At 54.3% G+C, this 26,924-nt stretch overlaps 1 protein-coding gene across 17 annotated transcripts in view; it reads left to right on the top strand.

Moving 5' to 3' along the window:
* Positions 1-302: 302 nt before the first annotated feature.
* Positions 303-26,924, top strand: part of TCF3 (transcription factor 3) — an 82,624-nt gene continuing 56,002 nt past the window's right edge. For all 17 annotated transcript variants that reach the window (XR_005626284.1, XR_005626283.1, XM_039696696.1 and 14 more), the window contains exons 1-3: positions 303-489; positions 2,514-2,615; positions 9,555-9,627. Coding sequence is in view for 15 of the 17 variants with exons in the window: in XM_039696696.1 (XP_039552630.1) it covers positions 2,541-2,615; positions 9,555-9,627 (148 nt within the window). In the remaining 2 variants the exon portion in view is untranslated. The remainder of the gene's footprint in view (positions 490-2,513; positions 2,616-9,554; positions 9,628-26,924) is intronic.

Raw genomic sequence — 26,924 nt, 5'->3', positions numbered from 1 at the left:
CGCGGGCGGCGACGGCAACCAGCGGCCGCCCCCGGCCCGCCCCCCGCTCGGTGGGCGGGGACCGCGGCAGTCCGCGCTCTGGTTGGCCGCACCACCTGCCAATCACATCAACAGCACGTTTCCATTGGCTGGGACCCTGCTGCCTTATCAGTCCATCTCGCGGAGCTCCGGTGTCGTCACCGGCGCTGTTCGCCGAGCCGCCCGTCCCCTTACGCTAGGAAATATAGTCCCCGCCACGGCGCTGCCCCCGCCGCGCCGCCGCGGCCCCGTTCCGCCCTCCCGGGCGCGCCCACGCTCGGGCCGGGGCGCACGCGCCGCCCGGTGCGGGGCGATCGCGCCGCTTCGCTACATTGTATCCGCCGGCGGCGGAGAACAATAGGCGCCGCCGCCGCCCCCGGGCCTGGGCGCCGCGGCCGCCCCCGCCCCCGCCGCGACCCCCGACACCCTTCATGCGCTTCCCCTGCCCCGGGCGCGCCGGGCCTGGAACAGGTAAAAAATAAAATAAAGCGTAGAAATAATAAAATAATAACCAAGCCAAGCCGGCCGCGCCGCCCCGGGGCTGCGCGGAGCGGGGGTCCCGGCGCGGGGGTGCCGGAGCTGGGGGTGCCGGTGTGGCGGGGCTCGGAGCGCGGAGTGCGGAGCGGGACGGGACGGGCTCGGCGCTATTGTCCCCTCGGCAAAGTTTGCCGGCGGGGGGCGTGCGGGCCGCGGGGAGGGGGTGCGCCGTCCCGGCTGGGGAGGGGGCTCCGGCGCTCGGTCCCGCCGCGAACTTCAGCCGAGCGCAGCTCGCCGCGGCCCCCCCGGGGGTCCCGCAGCCCCTTCCCGGCTCGGGGGCTGCCGGAGCCGCGGGACCCAGCGCGGGGGCGGCAGCTTCGGCTTCTCCCCCGGCAGGGAGGAGGCCCCTGGGGCCGCTTCGCCCTCCTGCGCTGCCCGGTGTGCGCGGGGGCTGCCAGCCGGGAGCCCCGCTCTCTGCGGCACGGGGGTCGCGGCTGGAGGGCACCGAACAACTTCACCCCCGGCCCGCGCCCGTCCCGGGGCAGCCGAGCCTTTGTCCGGGCTGGGGAGGGACCCCGGGGGCGCGGAGACATCGGGGGGGGGTCCTGGCCCGGCGCCCCGGCCCCGCGGGCTGCTCTGGAGTCAGAAAGTGTGCGTGGAATAAATAAAAATAACCCTCCCAGCGTGGCGTTGGGGCGGCCAAGGGTTTTGTTCACGTTGTCCCAGGGTGCTCGGGGGTGCAGGGTTTGGGGGGCTGGGAAGAGATGTGCCCTCTTGGCTCCCTCCTTCCGCGGCTTCTCCGGGGTCTCGTGTCCCCAGCCCCACTTGAGGCACCGGGGCAGGAGGTTGGGAAAGTGGCTTTAAAAACACTGACCAGATGCACTGATGACACTTTGAAAAAGGATTTTCAAAGAAAATGAAAATACGAAAAAAAAAAAGAAAACTCCCAGGCTGTTTTTTATAGCGGTGAAGGCTTTTTACACGCTGGGCTGATTTCAGCCTTTTTTTATGAAACTTCATTGAAATGTGGTGGCTGAGCCTACAAACACTTTGGATCGTGTGGAGTTTTGGTTTTTTTTTTTTTTTCTTCTTCTTCTTTTTTTTAACCTTACAATTAATGAGTTAAATTTATTGGCCAGCTGCCCTTTGTAACCATGAATGAGTTCCTAAAAAAAAAGGCCTAAAAAAAAAAAGGAATCTTTTATCTCATCCCAGGCCTCTCTTCCTCCCTCCCAAAGAAATATTTTTCTATCATAGCAAGCTGGCCAAAAAGATCAATCTCCCTTTTGAAAAAAAATAATCTGTAAAATTAGGAAGAATAATATTTACCTATCTTGCAAGGTTGCCTGGAGGGCTTTATTTTTGCAAAAACACTCCGAAAACAAAATTTTTTTGTTTCCAGCCCCTTTTGGGAGTGGAGAGGTTCAGTTCTCATTGAGCACGGCCTGGCTGGGCATCCCCAAACACAGCCCCTGAAAAAGCAGCTGCAGGTGCTCGGCGACCCGAAGGAAAGAGCTGTAACGGCCTACTTTTTTTTTTCTTTTTTTTTTTTCTTTTTTTTTTTTTAAAACAAAACTCAGCAAGGACAAGAGAGCCTCCTGCGGGGAGCAAGTGTGGGGGAAGGCGAGGGGGCGAGCTGAGCCAGACAAGCGCCTGAGTGATAACTTGCCTGAACCCTTTGATAAATGAGTTGACTCTTTTTTTTTCCCTTTTTTTTTTTCTTCTTTTCCCCCCTTCATTCGCCACACGCCGGGAACAGAATTGGCCTGAACTAGTGGAATTGGCAGCAAAAAACTAACATACAAGTGTGTCTGGTCAATAGAAGGCTTGTTCCTGCCGCTGGGTGCTGTGTGAGGACTCCGACTGTGCTCTGGCCCCGGACTTGGACGCTGCCGACACGCTCAGGGCTTTTCTTTTCTTGCCCCTCCACTCTGTCTTTTTAAAATATTCATCAATGGGGTGGGTAGTTTGCTGTAGTCATTAAAATATCTCCCTCCCCTCCCCCTCGCTTTCTGCAGGACTGCCACTGTTGAGTCTGTGGGAATATGAATCAGCAGCAGCAGAGAATGGCTGCAGTTGGGACAGACAAAGAGCTCAGTGACCTGCTGGACTTCAGTATGGTGAGCGAGCGCGGCCGGGGGGCTGCGCAGCCCCGGGGCTGGGAGCTGCACAGGGGAGGAAATGTGAGCCTGTAAATTGGACATGATGGCTTTCAGATGTGCCGTGTTTGTGTGCGTGCACATGTGCTGCAACTTGTTTATTTTCAAGTTAAAGCAAAGCCTCTGCCCCTCCTCTCCCCCTCTTCCCCTCAAATGTGTGTTGTTCCCTCGCAGGGAAGGCAGAGAGGTTTCTTTTCTGGATGGGAAATTTTGGGGGAATTAGCAGAGTTGTGTGTTCTCTGTTTAAATGCTCACTGGGTGACTGTTTCTGCAGCCATGGAGAGATGTAACTTCAGTAGCTGATTAATCAAGCTTTTTTCCTCTCCCTAGATCCAGACTATTAAACTTTTGCTCCCACAGGTTATTTTGTCACAGTTTGAAACGTGTCCAAGCTCTCCAGCGCGTTATTTTTGCAGGAGTTGGACACTTGTGCTCCCCATGCTCTGCTCTTCTGTATCCTGGAAACCTTGAGCTGCATTTAGGAGCTGTTTATTTTCAAAGAAACAGGACCTAAGAGTTCCCCCTGAAGGGTGTGCACAGCTCGGAGGGAGGAGAAGTCCCTTTAGTCACAGCAGAGCGGGGTTAGTCCCTGGCACATCGTGCTGTGGCACTGCCAGCGGTGCTGCCTCTCCTTGGCAGGTGACTCTGGAGGGCAGAGCTGGTGTTCAAAGGCAATAACTGTCTGTTGGGTTCCTCTGTTGTGTGCTGCACCCTCATGGCACTGCAAGCATGTGTCTTGCTGTCGAGATAAGCAAACGTGCTGCAGAGATAGAAACAACAGCTCCAGGAGGAGGAATGGCCGTGAGAGTCACCCCAGCCTGGGTCACCCAGCCCACAGCCCTGCTGGGCTGATGTTCCTGCCCCGTGGAGGAGAAGGGACAAAAAGTGGTGGCAGAGCTAGGGTCACCTGCTGTCCCTGTGGGTGTGCTGGGGCTCATCTGCTTTTCTGCATCCGCATGCTGAGCTTCAGCCCTGGGAAATAAACCTTTTTCTACAGCTGGGGGTTGTACCTGTCCTGACAGAACTCTGTCCTGGAGGGGCAGGGGGGGTGTCTCTGAGCCCCCCAAGAGCAATTCTCCAGGAGAAGCCCAGTTCTCCCAGTTTCATCCTTCTACTGGGAGGCTGGTTCTGTTGAATTGCTGGTGATGGGCGTTTCTGGTAGAATGTTTTAAAGTGGGTACAGGGACTGCAGTGATGGTATCCCTGTGAAACCAGGAATCTGTTCAGGAATATTTGTCCCTCTCAGAGATCCTGCAGGTTGGCAGGAGCCCTGGGGCTTTCCATCAATTGCACTTTGGGTCAGTAACCCAGAATCTGCTCCCTTATGGGGGCTGCAGCAGTTCGTACTTTGCTTTTTCCCCTTCTTGAAAAAAAAAATCAAATGCCATTCACCATTTAGAGCTTTAAAAAACCCCAAGACCTTATTTTCCAATTTAACCAACCATCCTCATTTGCATGCCTAGAGCTGTATTCCTGGGATGAGTCTTGACCTGGTCCCTCTGTCCACAAACGTTTCTGTCATTGGAGGCGAATCCACACCAAAAGGTTAAATTTGGGTTTGCATCCAACGCTCTTCCACTGGTGTAATTCTGGGAAGGACCAGAACTCATCCCGTGCTCCTCCACGGCTGGTGTGGAGGTGCTGGGGGTTGCTGCTCACAGCACCAGGGCCTGTGAATGTCATTTGCCAGCAAATGGCTCGAAGATGTTCCCTGCAGGATCCGCCGGCCGATGGGCTCCGGCGCAGCCTGGACTGCAGCCAGCTCTGCTTCACAAACCCTCATCTCCACACACCCTTCTCTCTTTGCATAAAGGGAATATTAACAGCTCTCCTCAAGGATGAGGAGCTGAAATGGAAAAGCTTCCTAGACAGTAGATGGGTCTGTTGAATAGGTGCTCCATGGTTTGCTCTCTCTGTGTCCTTGGGATACAGGGTTTTTGACCACAAAGCTCGCTCTTTCAAGTGTATTTATATTTTTCTTTGAATAAACAGGAGTGGAGCATTGGTTCAGTAATCCTCTCCAGGAGAGTAGAGGGGAGGGAAAAGTAGAGATACTCAGAGCAGCTGGAAGCATTTGCTTCAGATCAGTATTTTGATTCCTTTTTTCTAGGGAAAATGTGTTCAGCCCCAGCAGTCTGTGGTCCAGCCCTGCAATGTGTTTTGCTGTGCAGGAAGGGAATTTTAAGGCCCTAAGGGGGTGGCATGGCCTGCCATGAGTTCCTGGGGTCAGTAAATTACAGGGTTGTGTGAGATGCTGAAAGCTAGGCTTGCAGTCCTGAAAGAAGAGACTCATCCCCTCTTTAATAAATAAATTGATTGGGTAGATACTGAACTCCAAAGCACTCACCAAAAGCTTTGTGCCACTGTAATTTGCCAAAAAGGGCAAAAATCAAAGGAATCTGTAAGTGAGCACAAGTCAAAAGAAAGGCCCAGTGATGGTTTGGGGTGTGCATGGCAGCACACTTACCTCTACCCCCAGATAAATTGCCTTTTCTAATTACCCCAAAGTGTGGGTAATTTGTAAGCTCGCCTTCACCACTGCTCCCTGGCAGCAGGCCCAGATGGGCTGCCAGATCTGGAGAGGAGCTTTCGAGAAAACATCCTGCCCATAGACCCAAGTGGGCAGCTCAGCTATTGATTAGGCTGGGCTTTGGTGGCTTCCAGGCTTTGCAGCTCAGCCTGATGGGCACAGGCTGTGTATGGGGGGAGCTGCCCTTGGCCTGTGCTGTCAGGAGATGCTCAACCACAAGGACTTGCATATGAGGACCCTTGGCCTGTGCTGTCAGGAGATGCTCAACCACAAGGACTGGCATAGGAGGAAAAGGTTTTTGCCCCCGAGGGTGCTGGCACTGCCCAGGGAATGGTCCCGGCCCCAAGGCTGCCAGAGCTCCAGGAGCGTTTGGACAGCGCTGCCAGGGCTGCTCAGGGTGGGGCTGTTGGGGTGGCTGTGCAGGGACAGGGGCTGCCCTGAGCATCCCTGGGGGTCCCTTCCAGCTCAGGGTATTCCAGGATTCTGGGACTTTTTGTGGTTACTGGTTATCCCAGGCAGTGTCTCCGCTGTGCCAGTGCTGCTGTGCAGTGGGAAGGTGCCACACAGGTGTCCTGGCTGGGCTGCACTGCTCTGGAGGACAGGGACACCCCAGGCAGGGGACAGAGGAGCAGAGCAGCCCTGGGTGTGTTGGTGCCACCGAGCGCCAGCCGAGTTGGGAGCGGCCGCGTGCCAGTGCCAGCCGGGGGCTCTGGCAGGAGCGAGGTGCTGTTAACAGCCATGATTATTAGCAGAGTATTAACCATATGCTGCGGGGAGCTGCCTGGCAGAGGGGGTTTCTGGCTCGCTGCAGGGTGGGCAGGGGCTTGAGCAGTCACACAGGACCTGCCGCTCCGGCTGCGCCGCGGCTCTCGCGGCTCCAGCCCCGGCTCCGGGAGCGGGAGCCGAATGCTGGCAGCGAGCAGGGCTGGAGCAGCTCCTGTGCTCCACGGGAGGATGCTGCAGCCGTGCCCTGCTGCGGCCAAGGCCAGCGCCTGCATTGCCATGGTAAAACTCGGAGTTCTGTTCAGAGTGAAGCAGCTGTGGAGCTTAAAGTTTGACTGCACACACAGTGGGCATTTGGGACTGTAGTCAGGAAGGTCTGTCTTAAGTGAACATGTATAAAATGTCCTGCTGGCAATGTAGTTTGGGTCAAATTCCCTCTTCTCCCCAAATTAACAGCTGGATTCTTTCCATGCTGCAAAATAGATTTCGGGTTTGGAGTTCAGGCCTGAGGTTGCTTCAGCCTGGAGTTCATCAGGTGGGAGAGGAGAGAGAATGAGCACTGATTTAATTTGAAAAGAATTGCACTTCTAGATGTGCACAATAAATGACATGCTGCTTGATGTTCCTCATTTCTGGCAAATTTCCTTTCTTTCTTAGGAGTTTGCTGTATGAAGTGTGGGGTCTCTGGGCTATAACCTCCTCAGGGGAGGGTGCAGGCATTTGGATCTTCTCATGCTCTGGATTTACCTGTTTACCCAGGGAGAAATGAAGGGAGAATAAATTCTTTGGAAGGGGTGGAAATTGAGCTAGGAGGGAACGAAGTTGTTGTCAGCTCTCGGGGAGGCTGGAGATAGGACTTGAAAAACCAAATACACCAACTTAAGATAGGGGATTTTACATAACCGTTTAAATCGACATTATTCAAATCTAACAAAGGCCAAGTAATGACCCAATTACAACTCTTGAGAGCTCATGCCTGGGTCTCTCAATGCCTGGGTCCCCTGGTAGGTGCCAGCTCCGGTTCATCTCCTCCCTCCCCCCAGTTTATTTTTAAAGCAGCATTTAAAACAGAAAGGAAATTTGCAGTGGGTGGATGAACTTTGCCTCTGAGCAACACACGCCAGCGAAGGCACTTCACGTATGACTTGTGCCGGGCTCCTCGGGGCAGCTTCAGCCCACACCACAGTGGAAAAAGAGGCTGGGAGCAAGAAAAAAGCCCAAAACGCCTCCTGTGGTTGGCATGTGTTAGGTTTGGAGGGGTAACCTGGGGTTCTCTGCTCCCCATCACCCTTCTTTGACAGCATGAGGTTGTGCCAGGGCTTGGCAAGGAGCTCAGGGCAAGGTTCCTGCCCCCGAGGGTGCTGGCACTACCCAGGGAATGCCCCCAAGGCTGCCAGAGCTCCAGGAGCTCTCAGGGCTGCTCAGGGTGGGCTTGTTAGGGTGGCTGTGCAGGGACAGGGTTGGACTGAATGGCTGGATCTCTTCCAGCTCAGGATATTCCAGGATTCTGTCCTCTAGCATCTCTACTTGCCCTGCTGCGGGAAGGGGTCCATGACTTCTAAATCCCCTGGGGAGGGAGAGCAGGAAGGTGTTGCATCAGCCTCAAAATCTCTCTTCAGGCAGTTGGAGGAGGGGAGGGGTTCCCTGGGCTGTGTGGGGGTGTTTTGGGGGTGCTGGGCATTGCTGCCCTGGGGGGACCCTCCTGTTCTGCAGAAGCAGAAGGTGCTGGGTGCAGTGGAACAAGGCTGTTCCTTTTCTCCGTTCATGTTTGCTGCTCAAACCTTGCGTTTTTCAGCCTCAGCAAATGCTGAGCAGAAATGCTCATGAAAAGAGCCAGCAGTGCCTTTTTTCGGGGGGGGTTGTTTGTTTTTGGGTTTTTTGGGGTTTTTTTTGTGTGAGTGTGCTCTTTGCTGGTCGGTTCATGGTGCATCCCTTCCCCCCTGCTCGCACATGCAGACCTGCCCCATGCCACTTGGCAAGAAGGGAGCTTGATCTCAATCTTCTTCCTACCTTGAGAAGAGGGAATGAGCACAGGCAGGGTGGGATCAGCCACCTAAGTTCAATTTTCAGCATGATTGGAGATGTTTGCAGAGCCCCCTCCTGCCCTGCAAGGGGGAGGGGATGCAGGGAAGCCCTGCAGCAGTGCAGAGGAAGGTGAGCTGCAATCTTTGGGGTCTAGCCCAACTTCCTGAGGAAACAAAGCTCATCCGATGGTGGGGCTGCTGGGCCACCCCAAACACCTCGGGAGCCCCTGGGGTGAGCAGCAGCCTCAGGGCACATCTGAGGGGGCTGGGGGGCCGTGTGCAGGCAGGTGAGGGCAGGTGTGTGCAGGCAGCTGGATGAACACTAAACACTGTTTACACCTTTGTTTAAATCCGTGTGTAAAACATCTACACCCTGCATGCATATATATGATCCCAAATTTGTGCTCTTTATGAATGGCAGTTGGTTCCTTAACTGCTCTCTTTGCATCTCTACCACATTTAACTGTTTTTTGTTGGGTTTTTTTCTCCTCCCCAGCATTTGTGAAAACAAAGCTGGGCAGACGGTTCTGTACAAAGGAATGTTTCTGACCACAGCCAGACATCAGCTATGTCAGGGCATGAAACGCTGCCTTTCTGTAGGCTCTTGTGCCATTACATTGTTTAATCTTCAAAGCATTAAACTTTTGAGTTACTCAGACATTACAAAGCTAAAAATAATAAAAATTCAAATGACTTGGTGGTGAAAGTATCTTGAATAGAAAAAGGATATTAAAATGTTAATTCACTAAGCGTTTTTCCACCAGTTGTTTTATTGGCTGAAGCTCCATTTGTGTGCAGGAGAATTAGTTTTCTTTTCTGCTGCACGCAGGTGCATGTAAATTATTAAATAGCAGCCTCTGAAACTCTCCCAACTTTTATTAAAAATATTTATACAGGTTAGGTGACAAGGTGTGTTTTTGAGGAAGCTCCTGGCAGGAGAGGCTCAGTTGTGATAATGAAGCTGTAGTGATAGAGCAAACAAGTCCCCACAGCGACCAATTCTGTGAAATATATTAACTTTTTAAATCATGAGTAACTGTATTTGCCCTCGGAGCAGCTTCCTCTCCCCAGGCCCCAGGGCTGTGTCAGGTCCTGGTGCTGCTGGAGCCCCCAGGCAGTGGGGTGGGAGCTGCTCCATGAGGCTGGGGGCTGATCCGTGAGCCAGGCCCACAGGCAGCCCTTGTCCTGCCCAGGCACTGCAGGTGGCTGGAGGTGTGGGATGGGAGCAGGACTGCTGTGGGAGCTGGGACAGTGAGGGATAAAACAGCTTTGCTGTCATTATCCTGCTGCCTGTTTATGAATGGAGTTGGCCTTTCCCCAGGGCTCACCTGCAGCCAGGGTGAGCAACTTTGGGATGAAACTGGGATGGCAGGGATGCTCCTTGGCTGGTTTGCAGCTGCCCCTGCAGAAGCAGGGGGTGTACACGTGGGGGTGTGTGTGGGAGCAGGGCTGTGCCTCCCTCCTGAGTGATGGAGCAGGCACACAAGGAAAGGTTTTTGCATCAATAACGGGCTGCCTTCCCCCTCCCCTCCCCCAGTGTGACCCCTTTGCAACAGCACAGTAAAACCAACATACTGAAATCTCTTTTCTCTTCCCTTCTCTCTCATCTCCTTGTTTTTCTAGATGTTTCCCTTGCCAGTGGCTAATGGAAAAAACAGACCCACGACCCTTGCGAGCACTCAGTTTGGAGGATCAGGTACTGTCATCTTTTTTTTCCCCTTATACCATAATGTTTCTTGCAATAAATTTGTGTTTGGTTCCAGAGATGCCTTAGGGGAGGGGGTTGTGTATTTTGGTGATGTATTTTTCGGGTGGTGCTCTGCTGCTGTTTCTCTGGATGGTTTCCTTGTTGCTCCATGTGTCTCTGGGTGGGCAAAGCTGCTCTTGCCGAGCTGTCTCCCATGAAGATGTTGCTGCCTGAGCTGGAGGTTGTTGTCCCACTGCTCCAGGAGCCTGGGAGCAGACAGGGCAGGTCTCTAAGCTGCTTAGATGTGTCTGCACTGCCCTGGAAGACTTTTGCTGTTCCCCTCTGAAGACAGGTGGTGGTGGTTCATTCCTGGCACTTTGGGGGTCTGCTCCATGCAGCCCCTCCAGCAGCTCACTGCTGTTGGGTGGGATCTCAGTGTTCCCAAAGGGATCTTGCAAAGCCTTCCAGGGTGCCAAGGGGGGACCAGGGATGCTGACATTCAAGGGCTTTGGGAGCAGGGCAGTGGGGAGGAGTGGGCTGGAGAAGTGGCTGCTGTTGGAGGCTGAAAATGTGCTGGTTGGTTTGAGGCTCAGGGGAGGATGACTGGACAGTGCTGGGCCAGGGTTTTAATGCCCAGGGAAGCTGCTCTGTGCAGGGCTCACACAGCATGAGGGAAATTCAGCTTATCTGCCCTTCTGCTGAATACTTTGTGGATGGTTAAAACTCGACCTTCCCTGCCCTGGGCTGGCTCCAGCTGGGAACTCCTGGCTGTGGTGTGACACTGTGAGCATCCCAGAGACTGGGCTGGGATTTCTGGAGAGCAGCTTTGCTGCCCCAGTGGGGCACTGGGGAACCTACAGCAGCAGGGTGGGAGCTCTGCCCTGCCTTGCCTTGCCCTGCTCCTGCCCTTCTGGACCAGGCAAAAGTGATGCTCTCCAACTGAGCTGTTGAGCTGCATGTCAAGATGGTTTTGAGCAAACACTTTGGCAGGGAGGGAAGCTGTTGAGTGGGTGCTGGAGGAAATTGGAGGGGAGAAAACTCTCGGGTTAGCCCAGATGGAAGCTGATCTCTTCAGTGAGTGTTCCTTGTGTGCCTTCTGCTGTTAAAATAATCCACAAAAGACGTGCTACACGCTGGGGGGAGCAGAGCAGTGCAGGAGCTGCCATTAACCCGTTTCCTGCTCAGAGCCTGCCTTGGCTGCCAGCTCCGTGGTGCTGGCCAGGAGCAGAGTTTGGAGCGGGGCTCTGCGGCACAGCCAGACCCCCTCCCCAGCCCAAACGACACCAAATCTTTGATTCTCCCCCCACCCCTTCTTTTCTTTCGGGTGAGTGAAAGGTAATGTTGACACCACCCTTCCTCTGGGCTGCTGCTCTCTGGGCCTGACTGGGAGCAGTTCATAAAAACAGAGCACTGATGTTATACAACTGCACTGAGGGACGTTGCACAATCCCTGCTGTCCCAGCCTCGGACACAGCAGAGGCTCCCTCATCCTGCTACATGCATCCTGCCTTGGCAGTGCAGGGCTGGGTGGAGGGCAAGAGCTTTGCTCCAGCAGCAGCTTTATCCCTTGGTCAGCCATCCTTGGCCTCACCTGGAGTTCAGGGGACAAATTTCATCTAAGTGTCAGCTTTGGGACTTCTTCCTGGTCCTGCATCTTTGGCTTTTTGCTGGTGGGTGAATAACTGCAGTAAGACATCAGAGAGCTGTGCCATGCAGAAGGCTGTGCTCTGCCTGTTAGAAGGATCCAAGGTGTCTAAACAAGGCCCTAGAAAATGGCAAGAGGTTGTTCTCACAGATTGTTGGTTTGTTGCTTTAGCTTTATTCACTGGTACAATCAAGTACTAGTTAGAATTGCAGAATCATGGAAGACTTTGGGTTGGAAGGGACCTTAAAGCTCATCTTTTTCCACCTCCTGCCGTGGGTAGAGACACCTTCCCCTAGACCGGGCTGCTCTAAGCCCCTTCCAACCTGGCCTTGGTCATCCCCCAAGGTATTTAATTCCCCAAGACACAGGCAGTCATCCAGCTCCAAATTTGATTTGAATTGGAGTCATCATTAACCTTGATGTGGTCAGAGGGTGGAGATGGTCCTTGGATTTGGGGATCTGGACTAGCAGAGGGAGCAGAGCACCTCACAACCACACCATAACCAGGACCTGGAGGTGATCACCCTAAATCTTGCCATGCAGGAAGGCCTGGGCTGCTTCTTTAATGTGCCACGTGTGTTCCAAGCACTTCTCAGTCAGGGGCCTGGACCAGCAGTGGAGGCAGTGCAGCATTTCCCCTCTGCCTGCAAAGGAGAAGCAAACACTGATTTGTCTGAGTCTTAGCTCGGTGCTGTGCACCACAGTGCCAGGATCTCTTTATTTGGGCTTGTTGTGGTAACCTCCAGATAACAAACTGATGTTGTCTAGTGTGCCAAGAAATATTGGTGTTTTATCTTTCCCCCAGGATGGGAGCAGTCACTGGATTGGTGTAATTGAGTTGGACATGGGAATTCATGATCTCCCTCTTCCCATCTCCTTGTGGAAATGCTGGGACAGTGTGCAGCTTTTATTCTTCTTCCCCTCCAGAGGAGCTGTTATCTCCAGGCTCTTTCCTCCCCAGAGAAGTGAGGAGGGAAGGAGGGATGGGAGCAAAGCACTGACTGATCAGTCCTGGCCAAAATGAGATTTTTGCTTCCAAAGCCCAGCTGGTAAATAAAGGAACAGAAGCATTTGATTGAAACAGGCAATCCCAGTGATAAAATTGTCTCAAATTCAAATCCTTTTCAAATTCAAAATTTCTTTACCAGAAGTATTGTTAACCATTGGCTGCCCAGAGCAGGGATGGAATCACTGTCCCTGGAAGTGTTCAGAACAGGTGTTGATGTGGCACTTGAGGACATGCTTTAGTGGTGAACATGGTGCTGGGCTGACAGTTGCACTTGAACATCCTAAAGATCTTTTCCAACCTTAACAATTCCTTGTTTCTAACAACTGCCCTGGCCAAGCTGCAGGTGGCCCCTTTACCAAGGGAACCCCTTTTATTCCCTGAGGCCATAAAAATTCAAAGTGTTCATGCAAACCCTCCAGCTTCGAGATCCCTTTGCTTTCCTATTTACCTCCTGCTTTTATTTTAAGCCCTGCCACTGTTTCCCTCATTTCTGTCCTCAAATGCTCCGGGGAGGAACTGGTTTCGCTCCCCCGCCGCACGGACAATTCAGCACCTCCGCTTTGCCTTTTCTTGGCAAGGAGAGACCCAACAATTGCCACAAGGATGGAGCTGACGTCACCCAGCCCGTGGCTGCAGCATTTATAGCACATATAGGTCACCGCGGGAAGTTGGTCTTCCTGGGGCTGGGAGCTGCAACCAGTGTTTTCAGCATGGGCTGTTTTCTGCTGGGGCTTTATTTTAGCCAGGGTGCTCAGCCCGTGCCTCTTGTCCTGCTCCTCGAAGGGGGTTTGCCTTCCCCTCCCAAAAGTGTGTTTGTTACTTGCAGTAGCAAAACATCTCAAAGTGTGTCCCCCATCGTATCATAGTTCATAAATGACTAATCTGAGCTGCAGCAAGCTCCCTCCCAGTGCTTCATCGAGCCCTGCCTCAAGCAGGAAACCACTGGGGCTGAATTTCGCATGGAAATGACCATTTTAATTGACATTGAGGCAGTGGGAGTGGCCGGAGGCAGCAGAGTTGTGCTGTGGCCTCGTGGCTGCTGAGTTTTCGGCAGGGTTGGTGCGTGCTGGCTGCAACTTTGCTCCAGCAAAGTGGTTTGTGCTCTGCAGAGCAGGGAATAAACCCAAGGCATGTGGTTGTGTGTGAGGTAAAACATCTCCTGGAGCAGCACACGAGCAGCACTTCCACCTGTGGCTAGTGTGGAGGGTGTGCAACCATCTCCCTTCCCATCCCAAGTGTTGTGGGGTGCCAGGACTGGGTCCTGATGGGACAGGAGTCATGGGGTCTCCTGCTGACAAATTACTCTGCTTTCAACAAGCAAAACCTCTGCTAATCTTTTATTTTTTTCTTTTCCTCCCCTTTTAAATAAGCGAATTCAGCATTAATGCCTTTTTCTTTGTGCTTTCTGCCAAAGTGGGTTGGGCTCTTTGCTTGGGCTCTCGGGTGCGTTTGGGAGGGAGAGTCCCCTCCTGGCCCATGCTGTGATTCCCAGCCCCAAAATTAGTTGGGTGCTTCCTTGCTCGTGAGCTCCCTGTGAGAGAGTTGCTTTGATCAGGGGAAGTTCATCAAGTCCATTTGAAGCTGGCGGAGCAGGGAGTTTTTCAAAGGCTTACAAGCTGGTGCATGTAACAAATTTTAAGTTATAGTCTGGTGAACAAAGCGAATGGATTCTCCCTGGAGGGAGGCGAGCCCAGATCCCCTTTGAAACTCTCTTTAAACAACGCACAAACCGGGATACCTGTGGCAACAGCACCGAGAGTCATAAATTCTCTGAAAGCTGGGGTTGTCTCTTTAATTGGTGCTATGGGGGAGCTGTTTGAAGGTTTAATTATTTGAGTGTGCAGGCAGCCCTGCGTTGGGAAGCGCCGAGCGGGATGGGCAGGGTCTGGTACAGCAGGATGGATGCTGCTGGGCTCCCCTCTGCTCCTGGAGCTGGGTGCTTTGCTGGGACACCATGGCAGGCAGGGCTGGGAAGAGCCAAGCACAGCGTTTCTGTCACCGTGCTGTCAGCAGTCGAGTCCCAGGCTGCAGAAACCCATTTGCAACTGTTTTCCATAGTGAGGAAAGCAGGAGCTTTTATTAGCAAGGCTGTATCACGTTTTCCTACTAACTGCCTCGAGTTCCCACATGTTTTGCTTATGCTGAAGTGGGAGTGCTGGGCTCCGCTTGCTATTTTGATGGATGATGAAAGGCAGACATGAGGTGTGCAATATGGGACTTGATATTTAGAACTGGCACTTCCCGTTCAAGTTTGGGATCCAGGCTGCATGTTTTTGTGGCGTGCCCATGCAAACTGTCACCAAACACACCAAACACAAAGCCACCACAACAGAAAAAGGCAAAGCAGGAAAATTCATTTGCCAGGCTGTTGGTGTGACCATTTGTTTCAAAGTAAATGTTATTGTTTAGCCATTATCAACTGAAATCAAAGGAGAGCTGAGGGTGCTCCCCTGGACAAGAGAAGGCTCCAGGCAGAGCTCAGAGCCCCTGGCAGGGCCTGAAGGGGCTCCAGGAGAGCTGCAGAGGGACTGGGGACAAGGCCTGCAGGGACAGGAGCCAGGGAATGGCTGCCAGTGCCACAGGGCAGGGCTGGATGGGAGATTGGGCAGGAATTGTTCCCTGGCAGGGTGGGCAGGCCCTGGCTTGGGGTGCCCAGAGCAGCTGTGGCTGCCCCTGGATCCCTGGCAGTGCCCAAGGCCAGGGTTTGAAGCTGTGAAGGACAATGGAAGGTGAACCTGGCCACAGCAGGTGTTTGGAAGGAGAGGAGCTTTGAGGTTTCTTCCAATTCAGAAACCATTCTGGGATTCCATGGAAAACCCTTGCCATGGCCAGGTCCAGCTTGCAAAGCCATTCAGTCTCATTCCTCCAAGTCCAGTCCCTGCCACCCCCTGCTCTCCAGAGCACTGGAGCCTTTCCATTGCTGCTGCTGGCACAGCCCTCTCCCGGGAGGCAGGAGGAAGCTCCAGCTGTGGCAGGGGCACAGCCGTGTGCTGCAGTGCCCCCCTGCTGCTGGCAAAGCCTGGGCACTCTCAGTGAGTTCATCTCCCGTGTGCCAGTCGGGCTTTCTGCTTTGCTTTTGCCTTTGCCCTTGGGAAGCTCCTGTTCTCCTCCCTCTCCCCTTTCTGCTCCCTGTTTTTCTCGTGGGGTGCATCCCATTTACCAGGATATGGAAAAGCAAGGTCTGGAAGAAAAGAGTTGGAGGGCCCGAAAGCTGGGGGCAGGGAGTGCAGGTCAGCAGGAAACAACATGGTTTGGGGCAGCAAATGGCAGGGGAAGGTCTTTGCCCCTGTGTGCCTTAATGCAGGGTCACACCCCATCTCTGATCCTCCTGCCTTGGGGTGCATGTTCTGCTGCCAGGGGTTCCCCACTGCACAGAGGCTTCTCCTGTGCCTTTGCAGTGATGTTGAAACAGAATCCCAGAATGATTTGGGCCCATCTCATTCCATCTCCTGCCATGGGCAGGGGCACCTTCCACTATCCCAGGTTGCTCCAAACCTTGTCCAACCTGTCTTGAAATATGAAGAGCTCTCTCTTTCTTGCAATTAATTGCTTCCCCTTGAATTTTATTTCACTGTGGATAGTGAGGGTGTCAGTCCTGCCACAGGACAGCTGGTTTCTAGTGGACACACAAGGAGCGAGTCTGGGAAGAGCAAGGACATGGTGACAGTGCTGTGGGGATGCTCTGGCAGCAGCTCAGGACTCCTCTAGCAGCTGGGGAGAGGCAAATATAACCTAGTCCCTGTCTCAGTGTGTGTTTAACTTGAGAGGTGAAGGGTGCATGTTTTCAGGGGAAGGTTTTGGGGGGTTCTTTGGGTTGTTTTTTTGTTCATCTCCCACCTGGAGAAGAATTCCCCATGACTGGATTTAAAATCTTTAACTGGGAAAGAGTACAGAGAATGCTGGGGGTGTCAGAGCCAAAGCTGTACTGAGATAAGTGACAGCTTTTGTTTAGAAACTGCCAGTTTGCCACAGACCTTGTTTAAGCACAGTTTTAACTTTGCCAGAATTGCTGAGGCAGTGCAGGGCTCTTTCCTCCCGTGGACGAGGCAGTTCCAGGCAGTGAGGCTCCAGGGGCTCTGATGGGATCAATGTCTTGTGCAAAAATCTGAGGGGAAGCTGGGCCTGGTGTGCACCTTCTAAAAAAACAGGTACAAGCTCCAGCACTGCCCTGTCTTTGACGAGAGGAGCTGGTGGGCACCAATTAGTAACTAAAGAGAGTAAGTTCAGCTCAGATATTGGGAAGAAATTCTGCCCTGTGAGGGTGGGCAGGCCCTGGCTTGGGGTGCCCAGAGCAGCTGTGGCTGCCCCTGGATCCCTGGCAGTGCCCAAGGCCAGGCTGGAAGGGGCTTGGAGCAACTTGGGATGGTGGGAGGTGTCCCTGGCCAGGGCAGGGATGGAACTGGATGGGTTTTAATGTTTCTTCTAATCCAAACCATTCTGGGATTCTGTGAATTCCCTCTGTCCCTGCCCTGTTCCTCAGGGCTCTCATCTCCATTCTGAGCACTTAGATGGTCTCTGGGGTTTGCTGCAGCTCTGCCTGAGATCACCTCTGATCCTGCCCCAGGGCTGCCTGAGCAGCACATGTTGGCTCAGCCTTCCAACTCCAGCCTCCACGCTCGTTGTGCCCTTTCCAAAGGGGAGAGATGGCTTTGGAAGGGGCCCAGCAGGTCTGGCAAGTGCTGCTGCTGGACCTGGCTGCTGCTAATTTGCAATTCCTCATGCCCTGTGGGGTGCCCTGCTGCAGCACGTGTCCCACGTGTGACCAGCTCCTCAGCCTGCTGCATCTCCATTGTTAATGGTTGTGTGCAGTGATGCTCACACTGCAATTATTAGTAGTATTTTTAATTAGAGGCAACAAATGGGTGTCTGAGGGGGTGGATTGCATGCATAGTGCTATTTTGTTACTCTGGAGGGCCTCATTTCTCAGCTGGCACTGCATTCCCCAGTGCACACAGCTGAAGGACACTGTAAATACCTGGTTCCTGACTGTTGTCTCTTGTCTTGGTGGCCTGGGGAGGATCCTCTTCACTCCTGCCCAGCCTGTGCTCCCTGCTCTGGGTGCAGGATGGAGGGATTCACCCAGGGCCATTTCCATCATGGGAAGGGAGGGAGCCAGTGGTGGATGTAGGGACAATAGAGCTGTCTCAGACATGTCAAAAAATGTCAGAATCAGGTGGAGAGGAGGCCATCATGTCCAGAGGAGGCCACGGAGATGCTGCCAGGGCTGGAGCCCCTCTGCTCTGAGCCAGGCTGGCAGAGCTGGGGCTGCTCCCCTGGACAAGAGAAGGCTCCAGGCAGAGCTCAGAGCCCCTGGCAGGGCCTGAAGGGGCTCCAGGAGAGCTGCAGAGGGACTGGGGACAAGGCCTGCAGGGACAGGAGCCAGGGAATGGCTGCCAGTGGCAGAGGGCAGGGCTGGGTGGGAGATTGGGCAGGAATTGTTCCCTGGGAGGGTGGGCAGGCCCTGGCTTGGGGTGCCCAGAGCAGCTGTGGCTGCCCCTGGATCCCTGGCAGTGCCCAAGGCCAGGCTGGGCAGGGCTGGGAGCAGCCTGGGACAGTGGGAGGTGTCCCTGCCATGGCAGGTGTTTGGAATGAGCTTTCAGGTCGTTTCCAACTCAGATCACTCTGTGGTTCTATCTGCCTTTTGGATTCCCATCTGTGTGAGCTGGGATACCCTGCCCTCTCCCAGCACCTCCAACAGCTGGGAGTGGGGGCACTGAATTGCCCACCAGTCCCTGTGTGGCCAGGAGGAGGGACCTGGGCAGTGCCAGGAACGGGTGCTGTGGTTTCCCTGGCACATGCCAAGCCCAGCTGGTTCCGTGCAGGAGCCTCAACCTGATCAGCCTGGGAGGGCAGGATGGCAGTGATCCTCTGGGTGCCCCTTCTCCTGAGGGGAGGCAGAGGGGCAGGGGCTGAGCTCTGCTCTGGGGCAGGGCCAGGAGCCCACCAAGGGCTGGAGCTGTGCCAGGGCTTGGCATGGAGCTCAGGGCAAGGCTCTTGCCCCCGAGGGTGCTGGCACTGCCCAGGCTGCCCAGGGAATGGTCCCGGCCCCAAGGCTGCCAGAGCTCCAGGAGCGTTTGGCCAGCGCTGCCAGGGCTGCTCAGGGTGGGGCTGTTGGGGTGGCTGTGCAGGGCCAGGGGCTGCCCTGAGCATCCCTGGGGGTCCCTTCCAGCTCAGGGTATTTTGGGATTCTGTGATTTCCAGCCAGTGGGCAGCTCCCAGACCTCAAAGGCCTGGGATGATAAGTTGGCCTCACTGTGGGTGCCTGGTGCTGGTGGAGGAAGGATTGCATTTTAGGAATCTGAGCTCTTTCAGAGGCTGGTGGCAGGCCCTGTGCCTGGTCCCCTCCCAGCAGAGCCCATCCTGTGACACTTCAGAGCCCCCTCTGCCAGGAGGTCCCCAAATACCTGGCAAGCTTTGATTAGCACATTAGCTTAAACAAATTGAGTTGTACACCCACGGAGGGAAGAGGTGCTGCACTCCTTCAGTGGTGACTTAGAGTTTAATTAATTTTGTTGCCAAATGAGGCATGAAATACAGTTTGAAATACATTGTGGTGCTGAATGTGTAATTGTACAGGGGCCTGGGAGCACAGCTGAGGATCAGGGATCACCTGAGGCAAGCCAGGCACAGAGCCCTCGTGGCCCCAAAACGGGGCTGTGTGACAGCAGAGAGCCCATTTGGGGGACAGACAGGGGACAGAACCCCCATAATGCTCCCCAGTGGGGACCAGGCCAACCCCCCATCACAGCAAAGATGTCATTGTGCCCACAAGTGTGGCACTGTTGGGTGTTTTTCTGCCAGAGGATCCAACTCCTGGGCAGGATTGAAACTGGTGGTGGTGTCCCCACGTGTGTCCCCCTGGGAGAAGCCACTGTGCACTGTGGCCATGCTGGCTTTGCCATCAGAACAGGGATTTGCCTCGGGTTTGGGGGAGCATGGAGGGTGGGGGTTTTGCCAATGGGTTGCAGAGTTTTTGGTCTGTCTGTCCCTGTCTTGCAGGGTGGAAGTACAAACATCTGAACAAACATCAGAAAGGGAAAATCTGAGCCATGAGAGATTTCTTGGTTCAGCTTTTGAGAGTTTCTGCAGTGGCTGTTTGGATGCTCTTCTCCCTGCCCTGATTAATGTTTCCAGAGGGAAGTTGCCTCCAGTGCCTCACTCCCCCAGTAGAAAAGGGAAATAGGCAGTCCAGGACATCTGCCCTCATTTTTTTATCCTGAATTTTTCAATTAACTTGCCAGGTAGGCCCAGCTCCAAAGCCAGCAGGGAGAAAAATCTAAAAAACACTGTCCATCTGCCTGTGAAACCTGGGAAGCACATCCCCACCTCCAAAGTGACCTCAGGCAATGTCTTCCTCTAAATTTAGCTGGGGATTGCGTCAGGAGTAAGAAGGAGGTGAAGTTAATGTGGCATAAGCTTTTTCTAGCAGGGGAGTTTGCCTGGTTAGACAGGGACTGAAAATAAATAAATGAGCTCCATATCAGAGCCTCTGGGGCCAAGGCTGGGAGGGAGGGCAGCCTCCAGCACACAGGGACATGAGGAGGTGCCTTTTTGGGGACCAGGCAGGGCAAGGGACAGGCATCTATAAGCCTTGACTTGTCCTAGCTGGGAATAACCTTCCAGGAGAGTGGTGATGTCCTGTTTGTGGGCACTGGAGGTGGCCAGCAAGCTCTGGGGTCACCTCTGGTGGTGGCACCTGCCTCTCCTGGGGCAGGTTTGGTGATGGCTGCTGGGCACTGCTCAAAGCAGAGCTGTTCCTCCCCTTCTCAGGGAGTTCTGAAGCATCTTCTGCCCATCATTCCTCCATCCCTGGTGCCTGGGGTGAGGAGCTGGTAACATTTTCCCCCTCCAAAAACCCTCCCAAGTGTGTGCGTGTGCCACCCAGGGCTGCTCCTGGGGACAACGTGACCTGGAAGAAGCCAAAGGCCTTCAGGACAAGCCTTGGGGTCACTGGTGCTTCCAACCCCTTCTCTTACCTTTCTGCCTCACCCTTCCCAAGCTGGGGGGACAAATCTCACTTTTGACAAGTGACAAAACCCATCCTGGGGGCGGTGAGTGCGTGACCTTCCCTGAGAGCGGGGGTGGCCTGGGCCCCTTCTGCTTTCTGGGACATTTTATTCTGCAGTGATGTGGTCTCCCTTGCAAAGGCTCCTCCTGCCCTGTTAACATTGTTATACAAAGCAGCAGTTTGCCATCTAATTAGGAAAAATACGCACTAACCTCTACCATATGTTGCTCTCCTCCTCGGATTTGCATTTGAAAGTCCAGCTGAATTTCAATGTGAAACTGGATTTTATCCAAATGATGAATGGCCCAAAAAGCTGTGGGAAGGTGGATGTGCCTCCCCATCACATATGGTTGGTTGGGTTTTTTTTTTCCTTTTTGAAGAAAAAAATTTAAAGCAGGGTTCCTTCATTTCTTGTCCCGTGGTTCAAAGTGTTCACACCTTCCTCCCAAACTGGATTTGTCTGGCTGGGTGGTCATTGCAAAGCCTGTGAGGTGCTGGAGCTCCAGCCCCAGGAGGGAGAGGGATTACATTTACTCTTAACAACTTGGTTTTGGTGGCAGCTCCACTCCTCGCTGTGTGCTGGGCTGAGCCCCCAGCGTGGGCAGCAGGGCAGGGGGGGATTCTGCCCCTCTGCCCCTGTGCTCAGCTCAGACCCCCCCTGCAGAGCTGCCCCAGCCCTGGAACAGCAGCAGGAGGACGTGGAGCTGCTGCAGCCAGGCCAGAGGAGGCCACGGAGATGCTGCCAGGGCTGGAGCCCCTCTGCTCTGAGCCAGGCTGGCAGAGCTGGGGCTGCTCCCCTGGACAAGAGAAGGCTCCAGGCAGAGCTCAGAGCCCCTGGCAGGGCCTGAAGGGGCTCCAGGAGAGCTGCAGAGGGACTGGGGACAAGGCCTGCAGGGACAGGAGCCAGGGAATGGCTGCCAGTGCCACAGGGCAGGGCTGGATGGGAGATTGGGAATTGGGAATTGTTCCCTGGCAGGGTGGGCAGGCCCTGGCTTGGGGTGCCCAGAGCAGCTGTGGCTGCCCCTGGATCCCTGGCAGTGCCCAAGGCCAGGCTGGGCAGGGCTGGGAGCAGCCTGGGACAGTGGGAGGTGTCCCACCATGGCAGGGGTGGCGCTGCATGAGCTTTGCGGTCCCTTTCAGCCCAAACCAGGTGGGATTCAGTCCAGGTGGGTTTGTGCAGGAGCCCCTCGTGTTGCTCCTGCTGCTCCCTGCAAGGGCCCTGGCTGCAGCCCAGGCTGGGGATTGAGGCTTTTTGGTTTTTCACTTCAGCTGGAGCAGTGGCTGCTCCAAGCCCTTCCCACACAGGCCAAGGTTTGGGCAGTGCTCCCCAGGTGCCAGAGAACAGGAGCAGGGCTTTGCTGCTGCTTGGGCTGCTGCAGGCTTTGGGAGCTAGAGGAGTGCTGAGCCAACTCTGCACATCCCCACAGTCCCTCAGAGCTGCCTGGACTTCCCACTTGGCTCGAGGCTGGATTTTTCCCCTTGACTGAGGTCTGTTTAAGCTGACTTAAGCTCTGTGACAAGCTCAGCGTTACGTTGCTGAGCTGGGTGTGCTCACATGGCTCTTACTGACCTTTTACCTCACCTACCTGGCAAAAAAAGCTCTTAAAAATCGCATCACATCCTGATTATTTCACATCCTCTGTGAATCTGTCGTCAGAGAGTGTCTTGGGCTGGCCATGGTGCTCACAGGGGGAGCTGCTTGCTTTGGGTTTCTGACTTTTGTTCTCCTTTCTCTTCACTCCTTGGAGATCAATTCAATTTTTAAGACAGTTTTTGTTGGGTTTTTTGTTGTGTTAATGCAGCTGAACTAATATGATTACATTTCCAGATTTGGGTAATGGAATAACAAGTCAGGAAGCTTTTTTTTTTTTTTTTTTTTTTTAAAGAAAGGAGAAATTATGTTGCTTCCAAGTCTCCAGTTGGGAAGCTCTTTCCCTTTATCAGTTATTCAGAGAGGTTGGGGGCTCTCCATCTCTGGAAATTTCCAAGGCCAAGTTGGACAGGGCTTGGAGCACCCTGGGACAGTGAAGGGGTGGAATGAGGTGGGCTTTGAGGTCTCTTTCCAGCCAAACCATTCCATGATTCCACGTTCTGCTCTTGACCTGAGGGCTCCTGGGGGGGCTGTGGCCATGCAGGGACACTCTGGTCCAGGGTGCTGCACTTTGTGCTCCATGTCCTGGTTGGCCACAAACACGGGGAAGTGACGGAGATGTTCTGGGTGCCCAAAAAGATGCATCTTCCCTTTGCCCTGAGAGCTGCCAGGCCAGAGAGGCAGTGTCCCTCCTGCAGGGCTGTGCTTGGGGCAGAGGCCCTGGCACACCCACCCTTCCTGGGCAGTTCCACCAGCATCTTGAGGCATGTTGGCTTTGCTCATCTCTGTGCTTGCTCTCAGGTTCAGAGGAGGGATCTGGAAAACAGCTCAGCCAAAGCATCTCACAATGGCAACTTCCTTTCTAAAAAGAGAAGGATGTTGTGGAGTTGGTGGCTTCCCATTATTTTCCCCAATTTGAGCTTTCTTGCCACTGATCCCACACTGTCAGAAGGATCCAAAGCTGTGGGAGAGTGCCCAGAGGAGGGACACGGAGCTGGGGAAGGCTCTGAGGAGCGGCTGAGGGCCCTTGGCTCGTTCAGCTGGAGCACAGGAGACTGAGTGGAGGCTCCTTGAGCTGTGGCAGGGCTTGGCATGGAGCTCAGGGCAAGGCTCTTGCCCCCGAGGGTGCTGGCACTGCCCAGGCTGCCCAGGGAATGGTCCCGGCCCCAAGGCTGCCAGAGCTCCAGGAGCGTTTGGACAGCGCTGCCAGGGCTGCTCAGGGTGGGGCTGTTGGGGTCTCCTGGTTCATGCCTGGATGATCCTTGTGGGCCCTCCAGCTCAGGGTATTTCAGGATTCTGTGGTTCTGTGAGTGTCAGGTTGTGTGTCCTGCTCTGTTCTGGGCTCAGCCTCACAGTTGCTGGAGCTCCCTGTGGGTCAGGGTGTCACACGTCGTGTCACCACCTTGTGTCACCGAGCTGCTCCTGCCCCCTGGGATGGGGTCCTGGCCACTGGAGCAGAGCGGGAGTGGGGCCGTGGTGTTTTCCCTTTTTGGGAATGCTGTAAGAAGGTAGTGACTCACTTTCCATGGAGCTGATAGTTACCCTGCTCCTGTCTTGGATTTGTGTTGTGTAGCCAGCAGGATTATTTATAACTTAGCCAGCATCCCGAGTCTATTGTTTCTGCAAAGAGCAGGAATGACTAGATGACTTCCTGAGATTTTTTTTTGCCACCCCCTCATTTTTTATTTTTTTAAAAATCTACTTTTCCTTCCAAGTATTATATTTGCCAGTTGGATGCTTTCCCCCCCCCATCTTCCCCTCCTGATTGTGCATTTGTGCTGCTGACAATCCCACTACCGGTGTTGCTTTAACTCTAAAATCTCTCCCAGGAAAGGCTGTGGGCTGTGCCCTGGGAGGGCTGGGGCACCTTCCCATGGCATGAGAGGCTCTCTGGCCTCGCAGGTGCTGGCACTGAGGCTCTGGCTGTGCCGTTAATGGGAGGACTGTCACCTCTGTACCCTGTGGATGCTTTGGGATGGGAGGTGCATCCCAGGAGCAGGGTTGGTCTGGTCTGGGATTGCACCATCGAGCTCTGGGTCAGCTTTGTTGTCTCTGCCTCTCTGAAGGGTCACTTGGGCAATCCAAAGGTATCCCCTGAGCCCAGGGATGTGCAGAGCAAAAGCCATCTCCATCCTGGCACAGCCAGCCTTGGGGATGTGGCACTGGTGGGCACGGAAGGAGCAGGTCCTGAGCCCCTGTCCTCAGGTGTCTGGCTGCTCTCCCAGTGGCAGTGGTCCCCCCTGGGCAGTGTTTGCCCCAAACCCTGCAGCTCTCCTGGTTCTTGTCCCCCTTCTCTTTGCCCACCCACCCGATTCACTGTTGGTATGGTGAAGCCCAGCAGCCATCACCACTTTAATTGATTAATTAAGCACTTCCATGGAAATCAGTAGGGAGTGAAGGTGGAGGATGGAGAGAAAGGGCAGGGTGGGTTTGGCCAGCTGAGCTGATCTGAACCTTTGGGGGGTTCCTGCTTGTTGAACTTCCTTGGGGAGCATCCCCAGTGCCCCCAGGCTGCCATCCACAGCTTCTCCTCACACAAACAGCTCCACTTTGCACCTTCTTCCTTGACCTTCACGCCTGAGACTCCTGATACGGGTTTGGTGGCATCTAATTCCCTTTTGGCCAAGTGTGGGGCCTCGGTGGTGCCCGTCCCAGCTGTGCTTCCTTCATTATCTGCAGCCTGGCTGTGATGCAGGAGCAGCCTCTGAGGTTGGGGCGGCTGCAGAAGCGACCGGGGTGAAACAGCAGAAGGGGAAGGAGCCTGGGCTGCCCCTGCTCAGCTCCTCTCGGTTTCCATTCGTTCAGAACTCAGAACCTGGGGCTTGTTGAATGTTAAGCTGCTGTTTCTGGCCGAGGTGCCTGCTGGCCTCTCCCCATGGGTCACCAAGAGCTGCCTGGTGTCCCCTCCAGCTCTGGCTCCTTCCCGAGCTGTGGGGGAGCCCTGCAAGAGGCTGGCAGTTCTGGTGCTCCCCCTGTGCAGGGCTGGAGGCACTGAGGTGTTGCTGTCCCTGCACTGACTTTCCAGGAACTGCCTGGCTCTGCAGGGAAGCGTGAGGTTGATCCAAGTGGAGTTCTGTCATGCTGGAAACACCACTTGGATATGAGCAGCTTGGAGTGGAAAATGAGTCCTGAATTCTGTCTTGTGGGGTTTTTACATGCTCTTCACAGAATTCCAGACTGGTTTGGGATGAAAGGGACCTCAAAGCTCATCCTGTTCCACCCCCTCCTATGGGCAGAGACACCTTCCACTATCCCAAGTTCCTCCAGCCCTGTCCATCCTGGCCTTGGGCACTGCCAGGGATCCAGGGGCAGCCACAGCTGCTCTGGGCACCCCGGGCCAGGGCCTGCCCACCCTCCCAAATTCTTTGGAAGAATTTCTTCCGAAAGTCACATCTAACTCTGCCCTCTGGCAGTGGGAAGCCGTTCCTCCTTGTCCTGTCACTCCATGCCTTCTTCATGGCCAGTTTTGCTCTTCCAGGTTCCTGTGGTGCAGAGCACCAGGTGTAGGTCAGAAACTGGAGGAGTGTCTGTCACCTGAGATCCTTGGGGGAGAGACCTCTGAGAGGGATCTGGGAGTTGAGGCATCTCAGGGAAGTGATGTCTGGAATCATGAGTTCACAGCAAACTTCTGGGGGTCTCTTTGGTTGCTGTTTTAGTCACCACTGGAGGTTCCTTAGGCCCGGCACTTCACTTGCTTCCCGTAGGAGCTGCTCCGACACCCTTACAGCCCGAGCCAAGTGGGTTTGTGCATCGCAGAGGGTGCCTGTGCTGGGCTGCTCCTGCCGCTGCTTGTCTTCATTCCTGTGAGGTTTTCCAGCTGCCAGGGCACCCTTGTGCTGGCTCCTTCCCATCCCAGACACTCAGAGATTTGGGGTTTCTCCCTGAGCTGGAGCTTACAGGCACTGAGTGGTGTCCCAAGTGAGGTGCTGCTACAGTTCCATCCCATCTGGCTCACTGCAGCATTTCCCTGCAGCACTGGGCAAAGCCATGCTGGGTGCCACTGAATTCCCAATTCCTGCTGGCCCTCAGGTTCCTTTAAATTGAAATGTGTGGGAAAGAAATCTGGGTGAAAAGATGGGGAGCTCCCTGCAGCCCCCATGGCCAGCAGGACCTGAGAGCCAGGCAGGAGCATCTCCCCCAGCTCCCTGCCCTGCCCAGCCCTCCTGGGTCAGCTCAGAAAGAGAGAAGAGCCCTTCTCCCCCAGCTTGCTTTGTATTTTCAAAATCATTGTGGTTTTTTGTTCTGTATTCTTTAAATAATTTTCTAAAAACTTGAAACTATAGAACTGGGGATTTTTTTTTAGTTGGTTTTCTTTTGCCCTTTTTTTTTTTTAACCCAAAAAAGAAAACTGAAAGATGGGTGAGACATTGTGGTTTGGAGCACCAGTTGTAAATAAATTTTTGGGTGCTCCAGCATGCCAGGCTTTCCCACCTGGAGAGTGAGTGCTTCTCCCAGGAGCTGTGTTTGTCCACACAGGTCTTCCAGGGATAATCTGTGCCACTGTACTTCGTGCCAGTAAAAAGCTGAGCTGGCTCAGCTCTGGGCTCTGCTGCCTCCCTTAGCTCTGCCCTCATTTTTGGGCAAGTCTCTCCATCTGTACAATAGCAGAAAGGGTTTTGTTCCCTGGAGAGGCTTCGAGGTTTAACATTTACAAAATGCTTTGAGATCTGCAGATAAAGGAAAGCCAAACAATAACCAGTGCCCAGGGCTGTGCCAAAGGAGTCCCTGGATCACCATGGCAGAGCTGTGCAGGGTTGGGTGGAGGTGGCTTTTGTGAGAGGGCAGAAACTGCTCCAGCTGCAGCACTGGTGCTGACCTGGCCTTTAAAGGGCTCCTGGCAAGGAGGTAACAAGAAGAGACCATCATGAGATCACAGAGTGCTTTGGGCTGGAAGAGACCTTAGGGATCATCCAGTGCCAGCCCTGCCATGTCAGGGACACCTCCCACTGTCCAGCCTGGCCTTGGGCACTGCCAGGGATCCAGGGGCAGCCACAGCTGCTCTGGGCACCCCAAGCCAGGGCCTGCCCACCCTCATCTGTAGATCAGAGCACGA

The sequence above is a fragment of the Passer montanus genome, unplaced genomic scaffold (assembly GCF_014805655.1).
Source record: "Passer montanus isolate IOZ18808 unplaced genomic scaffold, ASM1480565v1 scaffold114, whole genome shotgun sequence".
Classification (NCBI taxonomy): Eukaryota; Metazoa; Chordata; class Aves; order Passeriformes; family Passeridae; genus Passer; species Passer montanus.
The sequence above is the reverse complement of the archived record's forward strand: the minus strand, read 5'-3'. Positions and strand labels throughout refer to the sequence as shown.